This window comes from Myotis lucifugus, unplaced genomic scaffold (genome assembly GCF_000147115.1).
Source record: "Myotis lucifugus unplaced genomic scaffold, Myoluc2.0 scaffold_133, whole genome shotgun sequence".
NCBI lineage: Eukaryota > Metazoa > Chordata > Mammalia > Chiroptera > Vespertilionidae > Myotis > Myotis lucifugus.
In genome coordinates this window covers 187,210-207,720 of record NW_005871181.1, presented here as the reverse complement: position 1 = coordinate 207,720, position 20,511 = coordinate 187,210, and the positions used below count along the sequence as shown (strand labels likewise).

At 41.6% G+C, this 20,511-nt stretch overlaps 1 protein-coding gene across 1 annotated transcript in view; it reads right to left on the bottom strand.

Moving 5' to 3' along the window:
• Positions 1-1,215: 1,215 nt before the first annotated feature.
• EPRS (glutamyl-prolyl-tRNA synthetase) overlaps positions 1,216-20,511 on the bottom strand; it is a 44,636-nt gene continuing 25,340 nt past the window's right edge. The window contains 16 exon segments of the mRNA XM_006094327.3: positions 1,216-1,576; positions 1,677-1,741; positions 4,285-4,363; positions 5,766-5,926; positions 6,653-6,826; positions 7,578-7,775; positions 8,241-8,396; positions 9,062-9,163; positions 9,355-9,434; positions 11,220-11,292; positions 11,671-11,880; positions 12,341-12,392; positions 13,830-14,095; positions 15,143-15,373; positions 16,881-17,240; positions 18,465-18,582. Coding sequence (XP_006094389.2) covers positions 1,426-1,576; positions 1,677-1,741; positions 4,285-4,363; positions 5,766-5,926; positions 6,653-6,826; positions 7,578-7,775; positions 8,241-8,396; positions 9,062-9,163; positions 9,355-9,434; positions 11,220-11,292; positions 11,671-11,880; positions 12,341-12,392; positions 13,830-14,095; positions 15,143-15,373; positions 16,881-17,240; positions 18,465-18,582 — 2,476 coding nt within the window. The 3' untranslated portion in view covers positions 1,216-1,425.

Genomic DNA, 20,511 nt, shown 5'->3' with positions numbered 1-20,511 from the left:
TGTAGCCCTAATGGTTTCCTTAGCATCTCATCCTTCATCTCCAGATTTCTAATACAACCAGGTTGTGTATCAAATCGCACCCAGATCTCATCCATTCATGCAACAAATACTGAGTACCTACATGTCACACACAGTTGTAGGCTCTGGGGAAGACAACGAGTAAGACAAAAATCCGTGCCTTTATGAAGCTTACAGTCTAGTGGGGGGAGACAGATCATTAACAAAATAAGTCATAAAATGTATTGAATGTCAGGTGGTAATAAGATGGAGACAAATGAAGCAGAGAAGGACAGAGTGTTGGCGTAGGGGTGGAGTTGTAACTTTAAATAAAGTGATCAGGGAAGAATTTACTGAGATGCTCAAGTAAACACCTGAAGGAGGTAAGAAACTCACTCATTCAGCAGGTGTTTTCTTTTTTAAATACATTTTTATGGATTTCAGAGAGATACATGTAGGTTGCTATGCCCAGACTCTCCAGTCAAATGCCTTCTCTTCACTCTTTTATGGAGCGTTTTCTGCTGCTGATGCCAAGACCCAATGCCTCTCCACTACAGAAGGCAGTCGGCAGGAGGAAGAATCCAGAGGATCTGCTCAGCCCTTCAACTGATTGAACGAGGCCCACCCATACTACGGAAGCCTACCTGCTCACTCCTCTACCAGTTCATCGGCAGGTCTTTGTTAATGACCTGTCTCCCCCTGCAACATGCTGTTACTATCCAATTCTAGCAAATATACCTGGCCTATTGGTTTTCTTTTTACTGCAGTGAACACTAGGCACACACTCATGACTGGGAGTGCCAGTCATGTATCTTCATGAACGGCTGTCATCTGCAAGCAAAACAGTGCCCTTTCCTAACGGACATTGTTTGGCCGCAGGCTTCTGCATCCTCTGGAAAAGCACCACCTCTTCTCAGATGTTTGGAAAGTTTTGATATTTTAGCTGAATCTCGATTTAAAGAAAAAAGTCTACCTCTTATCACATGTAGATTTGGGGTAAAAGATGCCTGCCCTTCACATACTGACGTACTGTGGAGTTCCTTTAAATAATGAATTCCTTTGAAGCAGCCAACTTCAAGCTTTTCTGCATCTTGTTCTTCTCATCAGAAGCTTCAGGAAATTCCTACGAATAGAGGATATTTTCATCTCTTCGTAGGAATTTCCTACGAACTGTAGTACGTAACTCCAATACTTTAGAAACGAACGAATACATAAAACGAATGAATTCATGGTATTTATTACTGGGGTGGTTTACAGAAAAGTCTTTTTTTCCACTGTTACTTGAGACATAAGAACAGTGTTTATCTCATGTGACCTCCTTTTTGAAGTTTTATTTTTAAAAAATCATAAAACTCTGTATCTGGGAAGATATTAGTATCAATTTTTTAAAAAGTGCAGAGGGTTGGAGATAGGGCCGTGGCTTTGTCCTCAGTAACTACGCCCAAACAAGGTGTAGTACTTGGCAGGGTTCTTGCCGCACACGCATCTGGCTCCAGGCTGCAGCTCACAGAGTGGTTTGAAGGGGATGCAAAGGCTTTTGGCTCCCATGGATGGAGCACCAGGTTCAAGGTCCTGATCCCTGAAATTAAAACATACAAGAATTCCATTCATTGAAGCTGTGCATGTCTCTCCTTTCTCACAGCCTCACCTCCCACGTCTTATCTGCTCATTGCACTTACCTGGCCGTGGTCTTCTTGATCCAGTCTTCACAGTCAATTTCCCCACAGAATGGGATCTGAACAATCTAATAGGAAAGGAACAATATACAGTGTGTATCCCTCCTTCCAGGCTGTAAGCAGAGCACCAGTTATTTGCAGCCACCCAGCCCATGCTCAAATGGGGTCCCTCCTGCAAACTTCCTTGCACGTGGGACTTGGTTAAAACATGTTCCCAAAGGCTTTTCTAAGAACAAAGTGAAATAGAGACGAAGAAATTATAAAACCTGAGTAATTCATCAGATGAACGTTCCTGCAGGGTAAAGAAGTTACCTACTTCTTTCATGTTCATTCAGCAAAATATATTAGCCTGAGCCCCCAACTTGGTAAAATGTCATTTTGATCATCTGCCTTGAGATAATAAAGAGGTGATCATTTCAAGGCAAATCCTGGAGGGAAGGAATGAGTGGGTAAAGGGAAGATGGAAGGGCTGGTAGTAATAAATATTCTGAAAAAATTGAATAGAGAAATTGTGCAATGCAAACTGAAGCAAAGACCAACCTGGGTATAAGAGCTGAAATCACACCAAGCGACAGCCCTGAAACTTGGAAATCATTAGCAGTTGTGCAATCAAAGCATGAAAAAAATGTATTTGTTTTAAACAAAGTATTGTTTAAAATTCATTACAAAAAACAAAATGGGGGAAATCTTTACTGTCACTATTTAAGCAATGATAAGACTATTAAGACAATTACAAAAAAATGCCTTTGGATACTAAATTTGGTTTCTTAGAAATTTTTACGTTAACTCACAACATAGCTGTATTTTTTAATAACTAATAAATTTTACAGTAAATAGTCTTATTTTCTTTTTCTCATGAGAAAAAATTACCAAGCCTTGAGAAGGTATTTCTAAAATAATTTTTAAAATTTAAAATGATGTAGCATGTAAAAAATTCAACTTAAGTTATTAAATGTATTTGGACTCATAAATGATAATTTTGTAAAACACCATGTTTTAATTCCTTCTAGCTTAAAAGTAAAGTATAGTTAATACGACCTAAAATTTCTATTTATTCATATAAGTCATTAATATGAAAGTACAGTATACATTTTTATGCTATTTATTCAGTCATGGAAAGGTTCTTCATTTTTATTTTTTATAATTTCTATATCTATGTTTTTAAAAGACACAATCTTTTGCAACACACAATATCTTCCATTTTGTAGCAGAAAATGTTAATGATAAAAAATAACAAGACTCTAAAATTATGATGATCAATAGATTAGTAATGTATGTCAACAGTAAATATATATTATAAATATAAATAACATTTATTTTTTCATTTAACTAAGACCACCCCCTTGGAAAAGTTACTGAAATCAAGTCCTATACATATTTTTTTTCCCCATTTATACCAACAGGGAAAGTAGAAAATCAAACTTTCACCTACTTTCATGTTCCAAAGATCCCTTCCACCTTCTCCCTTCTTAGTAAATACAAATTTTATTTACAGTAACTTCAAAGGTTGCTGGAGGGCCAGTCAACATATTTCAGCTGAGCAATAGAAGATGAGATGCGGACGGAACTGGCTACTGAATTCAAGAAACGAAATGTGCTTTGGCCTCTGTGCTCTTTGGACATAAACTAAAATATGTATTCTGCTTTAGAACGGATGCGGAATCTATGATTCCACTAATGTCTGCTGAGACTCATTTCTTTGAGAGCAATGAACTAACTAGTGTTGACTCTATCGATTTATTAACTCTTATGTAATGTCTTCATAGACTGTATTGCCACAGTGACTCCATATTTCTATAATACAGGAAATTCTAAAGTTCAGTAAATAATGGAGCAAAAATAAAATAATCACAAATTGCAGTGAAAGGAGAAACGAAACGTACACGGCACCAGTGGCTACCCATTCTCCAGCCTTCTCTCAGAAGGACGGAGCTTGAGTCACGTGACAAATTACGGAACCCAGAACGGGGAGGATGAAAGGCAATATGCCTAGCATAAGAGAACGCTGGACACGGAAGAATAATGGATCTGAAGGGCATTTTGAGATGAACTATTTTGCAGTCATTTTATAAGTTAGTAAGCTGAGCCAGCGAGATTAACATGCTCCCAGACCACGCACTGAGACCTAATAAGAGGTTTTAATCATAACCAATTAAAACTTTGCCTATTAAGCACGAGAAAAAGCTTTTACATAATCAGTTCACAGTGTTATCCAAAAATGATATACTGTCAAGTTTTAGGAAAACCAGATGAAAGAGTATATATGGCCCTGGCTCGTTTGGCTCAGTAGGTAGAGCGTTGGGCCTGCGGACTGAAGGATCCCAGGTTCAATTCCCGTCAAGGGCACATGCCCGGGTTGTGGACTCGATCCCCAGTGGGGGCATGCAGGAGGCAGCCAACTAATGATTCTCTCTCTCCCTCTCCCTTCCTCTCTGAAATCAACAAAAATGTATTAAAAAAGAATGCTGAATACTATGTAAGGATTACATAGTATATCCTTCTGTGTGACTGGCCTTGAAAAAGGGATTAATATCATGCTTACGTTCAGTGAGTCTTAAAACACCATTTACTGAAATATTTTTATATTCAATTGTTTTCAGAAGTCTCTTACCTTTCCAGAATCCAGCAGCTTCTGGAAGTCCTCCATTGAATTTGCCACCACCATATGAGTCTTAAGGTCTTCAGAAGCCCTACCAAAAAATAATAAGAACACTTAATTTCTCCTAATAATATGATGTTATTTTTAAACAAGCAGAGTTTAATGAAATAATAACCTGGAAGTGAGAACTCAATGTGAACCTCGACTTTGTCACTAGCAATGACATTCAGTAAATCTCAGTGAACTCATCATTGTATAATTGTGAACATGAAGTGGATGAGGAATTTGCCAAGCACACAACAGGTAATTTTTATTTTTGTTATTGTTGTTAAATCTCTATTGACAACATTCTAGTCCTGCTATACCACTGACTACCTGAGAGTCTGGGTTGTCTTTTTTATTTATTTTTTTGTCTTTTTAACATTTTTTTTGGGGGGGGGGGTGTTATTTTTTAAACCTCTCTGGTCTTACTTTTCTAAGTTTTCACAAACCTGGAAAAATACTCAGGTAAGTCTAATTACCCACACAGGATTCTGAGAATCAAACATGAAGGCATGAAAATTTTTGAAAAGGAAAAGCTCATAAATATCCATTATTCAAGCTATTTTCACCCACTAGGTAATTCTTTTAGAAATGGAAATAAATGTTATTCTCTTCTGCATTTGAAGGCATGCATGACATGAGGAAAGGAAATAAAGCGCCACACATGGACCAATCTTCTAGTGCCTCTGCCTTGAGACCTGCGATTCTAAGACCCCTTCCTATAGGTCAGGGCAGCCCTGAGCACCCCTACCCCCTATCCTCATAAGCGGTTCTGAGCCTTGGCCACACATCAATCACTCGGGAGCTTTCACTACTGTAGGTGCCAGACCAGCTCTAGACCAATTATGTTAAAATCGCATGGTAGCCCTAACCAGTTTGGCTCAGTGGATAGAGCATCGGCCTGCGGACTCAAAGGTCCCGGGTTCGATTCCGGTCAAGGGCATGTACCTTGGTTGCGGGCACATCCCCAGTGGGAGGTGTGCAGGAGGCAGCTGATCGATGTTTCTCTGTCATCGATGTTTCTAACTCTCTATCCCTCTCCCTTCCTCTCTGTAAAAAAAATCAATAAAATATATTTTAAAAATAATAATAAAATCGCATGGTAGGGGCCCAGGCACCGCTGGTTTCTAAAGCCTCCCAGGGGCTGTTCATATGTACCCGGCAGGTGAGAATCAATGCTTTATTTCCTCAAATTTATGTCATAAAAGCCTAGATCTAAATGGAGCCCAAATTAGCCCATGGGCCAGTCAGTCACTGCTGCAAACCTAGCAGGGAGCAGGAAGCACCTAGAAAAACGTTCATAATACAAGTCAAGACACAGAGAGAAAGGTGCATTAAGAACCACGGGAAAGAGGACTTCCAGTTGGGACAGAAAATTCCCGGGACAGATCTCAAAGGTCGAGTGGGGCTGGGAGATGAGAGGCGTGAGCCGCTCATTCTGAGGAACTGACTTTCTGAAGAGATTGGCGTGGATGTCCTCCAGAAGAGCTTTAAGTTTAGTCTCGGCCTCATTTTCGGTCACCGTGAGCTTCTCTCCAGTATCGCGTCGGACAGCCACAAACTGACAGCTCTTCATATCACGCGGCCCGACTTCCAGTCTAATGGGAACTCCCTAGGAAACAAAAGAGGCGGCTAAGGTGACCCAGGCACATCTCCAACTGAACACGGGGGCGGGGCACAGGTAGGCTTACAGTTGTGGGTTCACAAAAAACAGTTTATTCTTGTATTATTTATTAAGCCTTTGTACGCCATAAGTGTCCATAGACAGAAGCAGCGGACCTTCCACACACACCATGCATGTCTATAGCCGCAAACCTCGCATATCAACTCTGGTGGCCCAATTTTAAAATCAGACTTGTTAGTGACATCTCTGGGTTTGTAAGAAAAATTATGGTAACTTAAATTCGCACATATGGAAGAAATTCCAGTCTCGTCCCGTTTTGGACGCATGGCAGTTACCTGGTTAATTATAGCATTGTTTATTTGTATTATAACTGTAAACCTACTTTTGCCCACCCTATATAGACTAATTTCATGGCTTTGACATAAATAATAAAGAAACAAAATAAAGGCATGCACAAACACTAAAAAGCAGGCAATATTCCTGAGCCATTACAAAAACCCATTCCAACGAGGCATAAACCTAAGAAAAAACTGTACTGCCTGAGGTTTATTAAAACAAAATAAAAGCTTCTTCAAAAACGAGTTCAAATTTAGCAACTGAGCTGAACACGTAGTTTCAGTGAAGAAGTCATAACGATGAAACAGAGAAAAGTCATGAGAAAGACTTTTCTAAAAATACACGTAAAGAAGATCTAAATCCAATGGGAGAGTTTACCTTGAGCTCCCAGTGGTTGAATTTCCAGCCCGGCGAATAGTTATCTCGCAAATCAGCTCGAGCTCGAATATTCACACTGAGTAGCCGCCTTCGATAATCATTGCATTTTGCAATCAGAGCATCTCTGTCTTCCTCAGAAAGTGCGTTTGTGATGCCACAAGGAATGACCACCACCTGGAACCCAGCACAACAGCATATGTTCACACAAAGCAGCAGCATATAGAAGTGACTCTCAATCTCAACACAAATCAGCTCTAATGCAGAGGTTCTCAACCTGTGGGTCGCGACCCCTTTGGGGGTCGAATGACCCTTTCACAGGGTCGCCTAAGACCATCGGAAAACACATATATAATTACATATTGTTTTTGTCATTAATCACTATGCTTTAATTATGTTCAATTTGTAACAATGAAAATACATCCTGCATATCAGATAGTTACATGACGATTCATAACAGTAGCAAAATGACAGTTATGAGTAGCAACGAAAATAATTTTATGGTTGGAGGTCACCACAACATGAGGAACTGTATTAGAGGGTTGCAGCATTAGGAAGGTTGAGAACCACTGCTCTAATAAGTAATAAAAAAACAAAACAAAGGCATACACAAACAATAAATTGCTGGTGCGATTTCTAATTTACATAGAATATCTACCAATTAGCTGCACATGGCTTGTCTGTGCTAAACAAATCATTTCAAAAAAATGATTTCTAAAATAAGTTTTATATAAAGAAGCTAAAAATTAAGAGTAAAAAACAAGAACACAAATGATATACATAGTTATACACCTGAAGTCTAGACTGAATTCTATGTTGTTTCTCTGTTGGCAAAATCTCCCCAGATGATATTGAGAAAACTGCCCTTTCGAGTTTCTGTCAGTTAACATGACCTGTATTTTAAGCGCTAACAGAAATACCTTCTTACCTGAACGCAGGCTACGCGGGGAGGTAACACTAAGCCCATGTTGTCCCCGTGAACCATGGTCATGACACCAATGGTCCGCGTGGTCAGGCCCCAGGAGTTCTGATAGGCAAACTGCTTCTCTCCTGGCGTCTTCGGGTCTTCAAAAATGATTTCAAACATTTTGGAAAAATTCTGTCCTAGATGATGTGATGTTGCTCCCTGAAATCAAGAGAAATAGGAGCTTTAATTGTATTAACCTATTATGCCTGCGAAAATGACTATAAAATCACATGCCTTAATATGACCTGTTTTGTCTTCCTTGATTTATTTATATATAACACATTTTTAAAGTGTAGCTGATACACCAAAGAGAGTAGGTTTAATCAAAAGTGCTGTAGAAGTGTGCTGCTGGGGGCAGCCCCTTGCGGAGGAAGAACGTTAGTTACGAAGGTTAAATGGGACTCCACGCCGTGGCAATTCAGAACACAGGCCTTGACTTAATGACTGACCCTGGAGACTTAGAAAAGTGGGGCAGACATGCCTGGAATTAGGATGTGGGCTGGAAGCACATGAAGCACTGATTTTCTAAAAGAGCCTACTGCTCTGAGGACAGAGAAATGCGCTGGCTCTGCCCCAGGCTGTGCCGACTCAAGTCCCCCATGAACCCAGGGCAGCAGCCGGTACCTGGATGGCTCTCCCACTGGCAGATATAAACGCCTCCACGGTGGTGGTGTAGTCTCCTCCTGCAAACTTCTCCTTTTCAGTTTTTCTTCCTTTTACAACAGGAATTGCCAGGAGTTCTTCATATACCTGAGCATATAAGTCAAGTATCTGCAAGACCTGTAACAACATTTTAAATGCAGAAGTGTTCAAGTTTCTGGTATACTTATTTATTACAGACCTATAACCCTGTACTATCTAAAACTAACTGTGGTGGGAAAAGCACCTCAAACAATAAAAACCTTTTTTTGTGGAAAGGTTAAAGCAGCCAGTGTGAAGTTATTAAGGAAGACATTCCAACAAAGCAGTGTGAAAAGAAGTTAAGAGCTTTTAAAAACCTACATAAATTTAGAGTGCAAGAGAAAATTAATGCTTTTGAAAGATACACAGCAACCAGGGTGAAAGTCTCCTGAAGAATAATTAATTTCACCCACAGGATTATAATTTCTGCTACATCCTGAAGTCTAAAAAGACTTCCATCTGAAAAGCTATAATAGCATTTTCTAAAAATAATTCAACAAGCAGTTTCTTAAAGTCCATGCACACTTGCATTCACTAGTTTTTTCTCTTAATAATGCAATGTTAAATTACAATTACAACAAAATAATTTATACCAAGAAATTCTTTTAATGCTATTTTGATCAGATCCATTTCAGCTTAGAGTGATATATTGAACGGTCACCTATAATAGACGTACTGCATTCCTCACAGCTGGAAAAAGCAGCACAGGGTGGACAAAGCAAAGGACACGCACAGAACTGAGCAAGGACGACCACTCTTCATACCTCTGCTGCTGCTTCCTCAAATGTGGCGAAGGCGCTGTGCCCTTCCTGCCAAAGGAACTCGCGCGTCCGCAGGAACGGCTGCGGATGCTTGAACTCCCAGCGCTGGAAGAGGCAGGAAGACAATGTGGTCGTTAGAGAGAGCTTTGCCGTTTTCATTAGCAATTTCATGTGTGAGCAATCAGAAGTCATAATGTGATCCAAAGGACTGCAAAAAAGCTCCCATGCTCCCAATCCTTTGAATGGACCAATGAGTAGGCAGGACAATGGGAGCACAGAGAAGGGTGTGCACCTACCACCACATTGCACCACTGGTTGAGCCTGATGGGCAGGTCTCGGTGTGACTGCACCCACTTCGCATACGCAGGATACATGACTGAAAGACACAGGGAAACAGGCAGGCTTAGTCACCGGAGGTTTTCTTTCTCCCCGAGGGCTGCTAAGAGCTAAACTGCAACATAATTAACAGGAAGGAGAAGGTCGTGTTTGTGTAAATATGTTTCCAACGTCTGTAATGGTCAGTGAATTATGTATTTCATAAAGCAGGTTAATCAAGAAAGTTATCTAAACCTGATCATATTTTGTGTTCTTAGCAATGAGATTTACATTTAACATTTAATTTGCTTTTCTGCTGTTTTGTTTTTAAAAACAATAAGTGAAGACTTATAGTATATACCACGTTCTATGTTAAGGTCTTTGCATTCATTATCCTGTTCAATTTTCACATTCAACCCAGAAGGTTGCTATCACAACCTCCATACTAAAGACATAGAAACTGAGGTTAAAGACGTTAAAGTGCTTGCTAAATCAGCAGTTACAGGGAGAACCAGAATTTAGGGTAAATCTGTATGTTTGATGCATCTACCTGGACTATGGAAAGCTCTTGCCTTAACTACTAATTTGAGTGAGGCGCCTGTGTTATCATGGCCTAGTCAGAACTATCTATAGTTAGTAACACACACACATACACAAAAACCCTTGCCAATCTAGTATGTGAAAATCAGCTGGTGTCAGAATTTCAATAATGCATCATTACAATATCACACAAGAGCTTCACCAAAGTATCAAAGAGCAAATAATCCTGAACCACAGATGGATACTCACGTTGGAAGACACTAACAAGCCCAAAGGCTCAAACTCTACTACTAAGTGTACTTCTAGGAAAGTCACTTAACCTTTCAGCTTGTTTACCTGCCAAATGGAGATAACAGTAGCTGCCTCATCCTTCCTCACTACATGTTGTAAGAGTAATACAAGAGCCCTAACCGGTTTGGCTCAGTGGATAGAGCGTCGGCCTGCAGACTCAAGGGTCCCAGGTTTGATTCCGGCCAAGGGCATGTACCTTGGTTGTGGGCACATCCCCAGTGGGGAGTGTGCAGGAGGCAGCTGATCGATGTTTCTCTCTCATTGATGTTTCTAACTCTCTATCCCACTCTCTTTCTCTCTGTAAAAAAATCAATAAAATATATATATTTTTAAAAAGAGTAATACAAGATATAAATACAACCATTAGCAACCTATAGAAAGCCTACATGAATGTAAATGTAGTATTAAGTAACAAAATTTATAAATATGACATAGAACATTCGTGTTGGCAATTTTATAACTAATTTCAAGAATAAAAATTATACCAAGAATACAATTCCTTGGAAAGTTCTGAAAAATTATAGCATAAAAACAAAATAATATAACTGTGGTGTGTTTTTTGTTTTAAAATGTATTTTTATTGATTTCAGAGAGAAAGGGAGAGGGAGAGAGAAACATGATGAGAGAGAATCATTGATTGGCTGCCTTCTCCACGCCCCTTACTGGGGAATCAAGCCCGTAACCCAGGCATGCGCCCTTGACCGGAATCAAACCTGGGACCCTTCAGTCCGCAGGCCAACGCTCTATCCACTGAGCCAAACCAGGTAGGGCCTGTGGTGTATTTAAAAAACAACAACAAACCTTTATCCTATTGCTAAAGAGCTCTGTAATGGATACTGTACAGAATAAAATTCTATACGTCAGTTTGCATTCATTCATCTTGGCATATATATTCATTAAACTTTACGTACTGTCAACAAGGATTATAAATATCACAGAACGAAGCGGAGACCCACTCTACACACTGTCTCTAACACTTCAGTGCGCTTCCTCCTGCACCAAGGCCGCTCCTCACCTGTTTCACTGGTAGGACGAACGGCAATGGGTTCTGCCAACTCTGTTTTGCCAGATCGTGTAACCCAAGCAACCTGGTAAGAGAAGTCATTGTTCATACATTTTACAACAGCACTTGGAGAAGTAGCACAAATGCTGGCATTTCAGTCATTCAGCTTTTGCTCTCTGTTATGGTAAGGTGAATGCTGCCATTCACTGTGGGAAAAGGTAGATACTGACTGTCCTTACAAACACTGAGAGGAAAGCAGAAGCCAGTTAATCACTTAATGTAACAAACACAATCAGATATAACTTGCCCTAAAGACAGAAACATGTCTTAAAAATGGCTTTCAATTTAAAAAACTTCTCTAAATCGGCTATTATAACTTGCCTTTTAAATTACTATTCAAGTGTGAACTGAAAATACACTTTTGAGTTTATGTGGAAAAAACGGCAAAAATCAATCCACCCACCTCCGGGGCAAAGTCGGCCACGTGCGTCTTCTCCTTCTCCAGGGCGCTCTGGGACACGAACATGGGGAAGTAGCAGTTCTCCACGCCCAGCTTCTTGATCTCGGCGTCGAAGAAGTCCTTGATGGACTCCCAGATGGAAAAGGCCCAGGGACGGAGGATGTAGCAGCCACTCACATCGTAGTATTCAATCATTTCTGACTTGGTGATGACCTTTGTAAAAGAAAAATGCAGGTTTTAAGGCCAAAACAGAACCAAAATTACAGTACAGGTGCCGATGCATGATAATCACACTTCCACCTGGAGGCGGCCAGCGCTGGTACATCCTCTTCATGTGCATGTAAACAGACTTTCCATCCTCAGAAACATGGGGCCCTACACTCGTCAGAAGACCTGAATTCTAATCTTGCTCCTGCTGCTCCTATCTTTGTGGCTTTGGACTATACCGTCACCTCACCATACAAAAATAAAAATAAAAATGACTATCTCATAGGGCTACTTCATGATTCCACACTTATGAGAAGATGCTTTGAAAACTGTGACATGTTAGATGACTATATTATGTATTATTAAAGGCATATACTTTATTATTTTGTGTCTGGACTTCAGAACCAAAATATAAAGTTGCCTTTGAGAAATTTAATACATAAAAATCAAATGAATGCATACTCACCTGAGAATACCAATCTGCAAGATTTTCTTCTTTTTTTGCCTCAAGACCCAACCTACAAATGTGAACAGTAAAATATAAATTTCTTCATTCAGCAATTGCTTCTAGGTTGAACAGAAAGAAACCTCTAAAGGTCAAAATATTCATTTTTCTTTAGTATAAGTAATTTCTATATTGATATCTCTTCTATATTCATTCTATTCTAGATAATAATCCTTTTCTTGAAACATGAACAATTACTCAGGAACCGTCTTATGATGCACACAGAAAAATCTACCCATGAGTTGTTTTATAGAAAGTACATCGTTTTAGAGTTTGTAAACAAGGCTTTCTTGGTTTAAAATCTTAGTGTATTTATACTTGAATTCTCCATTTGAAACATTTCAAAAAATGCCCATCTTAAACCTGCCCCTTCACAAGTAGTCAGAAGGTAAAAGATGGAAATTCTAGTCTTTCTTCCACTATTCTGTGCATCTGATCACCCCGTCAATAGGCAAGAAAAGCAACTGCGGTATCCTCTTGTCTAAGAGACTGTGTTTGATGTGAGCATGAGACAGAACTTGAACTTCAGCTAAACAAATCTAAAACACAGTCTCTCAGGACAGAGGCTGTTAGTAACAGTGATTCCTCCTACTAAGCCGCTCACGGAACCAAGCACAAGGTTCACTCTAAGTTCTGGATGGGGCTTAGAGATGAGAATCACATTATGTGCACAGATTGGAAAGTGCTAGACCACCACCTATCCCACCACTGTTTTGTTTTTGAACAAGCTTAGTTTTATATACAACTAAACCCACTTTAAATCCTAGTGAGTTCCCACAAAAGAATTTCATTCAAAAAATCTGTTTAGAGTGCAAACCGACATGTCTAGTTAGGTACCACATGTGTTAAAAGGGAGAGGATGGGCCCTAACTGGTTTGGCTCAGTGGATAGAGCGTCGGCCTGTGGACTCAAGGGTCCCGGGTTCGATTCCGGTCAAGGGCATGTACCTTGGTTGCGGGCACATCCCCAGTGGGGAGTGTGCAGGAGGCAGCTGATCGATGTTTCTCTCATATCAATGTTTCTAACTCTCTATCCCTCTCCCTTCCTCTCTGTAAAAAATCAATAAAATATATTTTTTAAAAAAAGGGAGAGGACGGAAGATGTATATGTTTGCTTTTAGTTACCTACTCAGTGGGCACAGAAAAAACTACTAACAGTGGTTACCAATTCATTACGGTGGTCGGAGGAACTGGGAAGATGGAAAACAAGCATAGGATGGAGACTTCACTGAACTTTCTCTATTCTGAGACTGTTGAACCAGCAAGCGAATGTGTTGCCCATTTAAGTAAATAAACAGAAAATTAACAAAAGCTACCTGCTGACACTATACCTTTAGCATTCTCTGACTTAGTGTGACAGTCAAACTAACCACAAAAAACTCCTTTTAATGTAAGAGTCGAATGCATTCCAAACACTGCTTCCCAGCGAAGGGCGTTCCCGAGGTGGTTACCTGGTCTGCTTCCGGGGGCCCTGCCCTTCGCCGGCTCCGCTGGGTGGCAGCCCACCACCGCCCTGGCCTCTAGAGGGCTCTTTCTTGGAGCCATCATTTTGCTTTTGAGGCTTATTCTGCTTTTCGGATTTATTTTCCTTTTCTTTCTTCTTCTTGTCTTTGTCCTCGGCCCCAGTGGCAGAGACGGGCTTATACTCGACGCCGGTCAGAGACTTGTACTGTGCCTTCCGCTGCAGGAGCTCCTGCACAGCCGCGTCCACCTGGTCCTTCGGTTCAGCAAGAGAACAGGATGGTGTTTAATTCAAAGCCCTGCCCGAGGCTGTAGAAGCAGATCTGAGAACACCACTGAAGGCAGAGGGGTGTGTGGAAGGGGGAGAACGCTGTATGTACTAACTTCTGAAATAAATAAGTGAATATGAGGAACAGTGATAGGACTGTGCAAGAGAGTGACTTAGAAATCGTGCTATAACTGCACTGTCCAAAGAGTAGTCATTAGCCCCATGTGGCTATTGACCTCTAAATTGATCTTAAGTAAATCAATTAGCAATCCGGCTCCTCAGTCACAATGGCCACATTGGCTGTACGGACAGAGCTGTCACGGAGCACGCCTCTGAGAAGGCACCAGTGCAGAGCACATGTCCAACCGCAGTTTAAGAGCCACTCAATCACACAGGTGGAACAGTGACCACTACCAAGATGACAGCAGTCCAGTCTACATTACTGGTCAAATTTCGAAACCTGTAACATTGTCTGTCTTCCACTCAAATGAATCTGTACCAAAAAGTCCTATTTGTATAAAGGTAATACAATGAGCATAAACCACACCATGGTTCAAAATAAAACTTGTCGTTCTAGACCAAGCATGTCAAACTTAAAGGCTAACACGGGCCAAATAAATGAGGCATGTGGCCCGCGGGCCACGAGTTTGACATACTTGTTCTAGACTGAAGAGCTTTAGGAGAATGAGTCCAACAGAGAGCACGGACTGCTCAGGGCCTCCGTGAGCCAGGCACTGCTGGGGTCTAGGTCCCTATTCTCCAGGCTCTTACAGACCAGAGAGAAACAGATAATTTAACAATTGAAATAAAGGGCAGTTAAGTATTATGTCAGAGAAAGGCGGTGTCCTAGGAGACTGCAATCAGATCTAGTTGGGGGAGAAAGGACCACGGAAGGCTTCTCTAGCAGACAAGACAAAAGAGCTGGAAACTGAAACATGAGAAGTTTGCCAGATTCCATGGGGCAGGAAGTGTTCCAGGCAAAGAAAATAGCGGGTAACGTGAGAAACAAAGATACACACAGAACAGCACACCAACCTTAGAGGCTTTCTCAGCTTTAAGCTTCCGAACGACTTCCCCTTGAGAAGCTACTTGATCGAAAAGCACTTTTGCTTCGCTGTTTCTGGACCACAAGGCTCAGAGCTCTGGCTGGACTTGAACCTGAGCCGTGAGTGACGGGGGCTGGCCCAGGCACGTATTCTGCCCGGTCTTTTCTTTATACTGAGCTTTCAGCGAAAGCAAGCACTCGACAGCTTCATTGACTTTAGCCTGTGGTCAAGGAGAAAGAGGTACATATTTAGTACTGTTAACTTTTCTTCTTCCTTATGTAAACAGACAAATAAACGACAAAACAGTCAAGCAAACTGCCAGCGACCAAGCCCTGGGTAAGGAGGAGTCAGAATTCATAAAATCGGAACACAGACCACCCCAAAATGGCCAATATAAACCTTATTTTCTTCATTTCTAAACAGAAGGTAAATACAACACTGAGAAAAACACACAAGCTGGGCCCAACTAAAGAACAGTTACATCACTCCCTCTGATACTTCAACATAATCATCATGAAAAAGAACGAAACAGCCCAAATGAGACCCTGTGACTCCAGCAGGGAAGGCCAGCCACGCAGGCAAAGGACTCAAGCCAGAAGCCTTACCTGGTGGCAGTACTAACCACAAACCAACATGCCACCGGGAAGCCACGGTAGAGAAAAAGCACCTGCAGCTCTCCCTACCCAAGTCTTACTGCCAATTCGACCAGAGCTGAGAGCCACCCACCGGAAGCCGGAAACCCACGTGGGGGCCAAGGAGGCAGGAAGCATGGGTATGCCTTCCGAGAACGGGCATCCGGGACAGCAATCACTTCCTTGGGCAGCTACTTTATGAGACAGTGTTCTGCCGCCTACAGACCTGGAGCCATCACAGCAGCACCAACGGAGCGAGCACAGGGAAAGGCAATCGCACACCAGTAAGGGGGTGGCTGTCTGACTGATACTCCCGACCCGTCTCTCACTTACATTACTTTAGAATTCAGGATATTTTCACAGCAAAACCTACCTGATCCTAAGAAAAAGGAGGTAGTTCATCAGACATACAAGAATCAAGAAAAACAGAAACTTCCATCAGTTAAGAGAAAGGAAATGGGGGAAAGTGAAGGGGCTGTCCTGCAACCATTTCCACAGAAAGAGGCCTATCTGAAAGAAGCTCCACTTTGCCACTGGAAGTATTCACTCGAGTTTAAAGTCAGATGGCGCACATTTCACACAGAGAAACAACAAAAATTACCACACCTTTGTTTGGCAAGACTACAACTTGAAATATTATAAAAAGGAAAATTAAGATGGCCAAACGACTTCATTACAACTAAGACGTTCCAGTAAGAGTAAAAGTAGAAGGAAATTCTAAAACTAGAGTATGTCACCGAACAGAGAAGTATAGCGAGCCGCTGGGCTCGACATCATGAACCGTGTCCTCCTTCCCTGCCACTTCGCACCACAGCATTTCTCAGCAATTTAGACATCACGGTCATACGGCCCAGGACTGTGCCAGCATGCGTCTCCCCCAGCCCTCCCCCTGCCAGCAGGTGATGGCGAGCTGCTGCTTGTTAATGTTTCCAGGGCTTGGCACAGGGCAGGTGTCAGTAAATGTTGACCGTTGTGTCGAAATGTTCAAGCAGACAGTCTACAAACATCACGTCCCACAGGAAGCCGAGTCCACGGTAGCAGCTGGAGGTCACGGGCCTCCTCACAAGGCTGCCTGGCTCCCCCCAGCACACTCACCTTCGGGGCTTTTTCCGCTTTCAGCTTTCGCACCACCTCCCCCTGCGCAGCCACCTCATCGTACAGAGATCTGCCTCCCGGGGGGCCTGCTGAGGATGGAGAGGATACAGCCTGTGCCGCCGCCGCCGGAGGACTTCCAGGCTTGTATTCCTGGCCCGTCTTCTCCTTATACTCGGCCTTCAAAGCCAGAAGCTGTTTTACAGCTGCATCGACATCTTCCTTTGCTGCTTTCTTGGCTTTCAATTCCCGAACCACATCCCCTTGGGCAGCCACCTTATTGTAAAGGACCACGGGGCCCTCAGAGGCAGCACTAGTATTAGTCAAAGGGGCCGCCGGTCTTTCCTTAACAGGAGTCGTTGTCTACAGAGACAGGAAACCAAAAGCACGACAATTAATTCATGTTCAATGTCTCCCCCCAAATTAAATCAAACTGTTTTGTTTCAAATTAAAATTTTAAAATCAGAGACCAGTTTTTATTGTGTAAATGAAAAGCTCAAGTCACGACATTCCCATTGTGAATAGTTTCGAACTCGTATCTCCTAATAAACTTGCACGCACCTGCCGTCCCTAGCTCAGATATTTTACCACTTACCTAGTCACCAAAACAAAACTAGAGGTTACTGTCTTAACAATTCTACACCCTGGATTCATGTCTTACACTCTGTCCTCCATACTCTCATCCTCTAATCCAGGGGTGGGCAAACTTTTTGACTCAAGGGCCACAATGGGTTCTTAAACTGGACCGGAGGGCCGGAACAAAAGCATGGATGGAGTGTTTGTGTGAACTAATATAAATTCAAAGTAAACATCATTACATAAAAGGGTACGGTCTTTTTTTTTTTTTTTAGTTTTACTCATTTCAAACGGGCCGGATCCGGCCCGAGAGCCCTAGTTTGCCCACGGCTGCTCTAACCACTTATAACACCTTCTAATCCGACATCCCACCCACCCTCCAAACTGTCTTCCTCACTGATGCTAAATCTTGAATGACTCCCAACTGCCACATCCAAACTATGCATCAGGTGCTCCAGGTGCCACAGAAAATTCACCAGATGCCACGGGTACTGTAAGTGTCTGAGGCAAACAGAGCAAGATGCCCACATCTGTGTGTACCACAAGTTCAAGGTGTTCAGCTGTAACATTAGAACGTGCTACATTCTTTCAAGGACATCATATCTTGGCAAAAGTGAAATAAAGTCCTGCCGGTGTGGCTCAGTGGTTGAGTGTCAACCCATAAGGTCACTGGTTCGATTCCCACTCAGGGCACATGCCCGGGTTGCAGGCTCGATCCCCAGTAGGGGGTTGGCATGAGGCAGCCCATCGATGTTTCTATCTCTCCATCCTCTTACCTTCCTCCCTCTCTAAAATCAATAAAAACATATCTAAAAAAATAAAATAAGCAAAAGGTGAAATAAAAATAAGAATAAAAATATTAAACATTTAAGAACAAAGTATTTTTTAAATAAAATGTTTTTCTTTTCTTTCAACTTACATGTATTATTTTTTCAAGTAGCTACTAAGTTATTGGGATATAATATGTATGTAGTTGTTTGCACTTAAGTACTTACTAGAGACAGTATTTACCTCATTTTTCAGTGTTTCTACTTTGGTCTTTTCTTTGGACCCAGAAGTCGGCATTTCCTTGGTGTGCCCATCAGGAATGTATATTAAGACACAGGGTGCTTCTCTGCAGCTGTGTGGGCTGAAGAGAACAGGAAGGGCCAGAAAAGTACATTTGAACCAAATTATCTGAACAGCAATTAAAACTGAATTCCTAGCCGAAACCGGTTTGGCTCAGTGGATGGAGCGTCAGCCTGCGGACTGAGAGGTCTCGGGTTCGATTCTGGTCAAGGGCATGTACCTGGGTTGTGGGCACATCCACGGTGGGGGATGTGCAGGAGGCAGCTGATCGATGTTTCTCTTTCATCGATGTTTCTAACTCTCTCTATCTCTCTCCCTTCCTCTCTGTGAAAAATCAATAAAATATATTAAAAAAAAAAAAAAAAAACAACAAAAAAAAAACTGAATTCCTAGATTGAGTCGATGGCACTGTGCTAATGCTCTTAAATACAAATAAATAGTCCATTCTCTTAGTCAAATCAGAGGTTCTTCTATGTAGTTTAAAAATTACTACATTAGCCGAAACCGGTTTGGCTCAGTGGATAGAGCGTTGGCCTGCGGACTGAAGGGTCCCGGGTTCGATTCCGGTCAAGGGCATGTACCTGGGTTGTGGGCACATCCCCAACAGGAGGTGTGCAGGAGGCAGCTGATCGATGTTTCTCTCTCATCAATGTTTCTAACTCTCTCTCCCTTCCTCTCTATAAAAAAATCAATAAAATATATTTAAAAAAATTACTACATTAATAAAAATCGACTGTGCTAATTATAAACTTCCAATTTATAAACTTCCATAAATGCGAGCATGCTAAGCCCAGGATAAAAGTACATGTACTCCACGTGGCACCAGAAAGGGCATCAGTGGATGCCAACGGTCTCACTCTTGACATAAAAGGTAATTCATCTACCTATCTGCTTAGAAGCAGAACAATTCCTGCAAAATATTTATTTTGAGAATTTCTCAATTCTAAAGGGTAACTAGCAAACTCCACTGCCCTGAGACTATTTGCAAGCAAAGAATTTCTTCAAATTTTGTAGTAAATGCCAAAGTGAAAAGGAAGAGAAAGAATGTAGTAACAATAGGATCAATGCATCTCTTCAATATTTATTAGTAATAGCTTTATTGAGATATAATCTACATAACAAAAAAGTCATCCTTTGCTCTGGGAGGGTAGCTCAGTTGGTTGGGACATCGTCCCATATACCAAAAGGTGGTGGGTTCAATTCCTGGCCAGGGCACATACCCAGGTTGTGAGTTCGATCCCCAGTTGGGGCACGTGCTGGAGGCAACCGATCAATGTTTCTCTCTCACATCTATGTTTCTCTCTTTCCCTTCCTCTGTCTAAAATCAATAAAAGAAAATAAAAATTCACCCTTTGAAAATCCACAACTCAAGGATGATATGACGTGTGCAACCATCACCACTATCTAATTTTAGAACATGTCTATCACCCCAAAGAGAAACCGAACCCTTTGTCTATCACTCCCAGTCCCCCATTCGACCCTGACAACCACTAATCGGCGTAGTTTCTATGGACTTGTCTATTCTGGACACTTTATATAAATACGTGGTCTGTTTTGACTAGATTATTTTACTTAGCATATGCTTACAAGGGTCATGAACGTCTTGGCATCAATCAGTACGAATTTCATTCTTTTTTACGGCTACATAATATTCTCTTGCATAAACAAACCACCTTTTGTCTATCCATTCATGGCTGTTATGAATAATGCTGCTATGAGCCTTTGGGTACAAGTTTCGGTGTGAACACATTATTTTTCTTAAGTATATACTTGGGAGTAGAATTGCTGGGTAAAATAGTAAGTCTATGTTTTAAACTTTTGGAAGAACTGCCACACTGTTTTCCAAAGTGACTGCATCATTTCCCATTTCCACCAGTAACGTATGAAGGTTCCAATTTCTCCACCTCCTCAACACTTGCTATTGCCTGTCTTTGTGGTTATGGCCATCCTAGCGGGTCTGGGGCACATCTCACGGTGACCTTGATCTGCA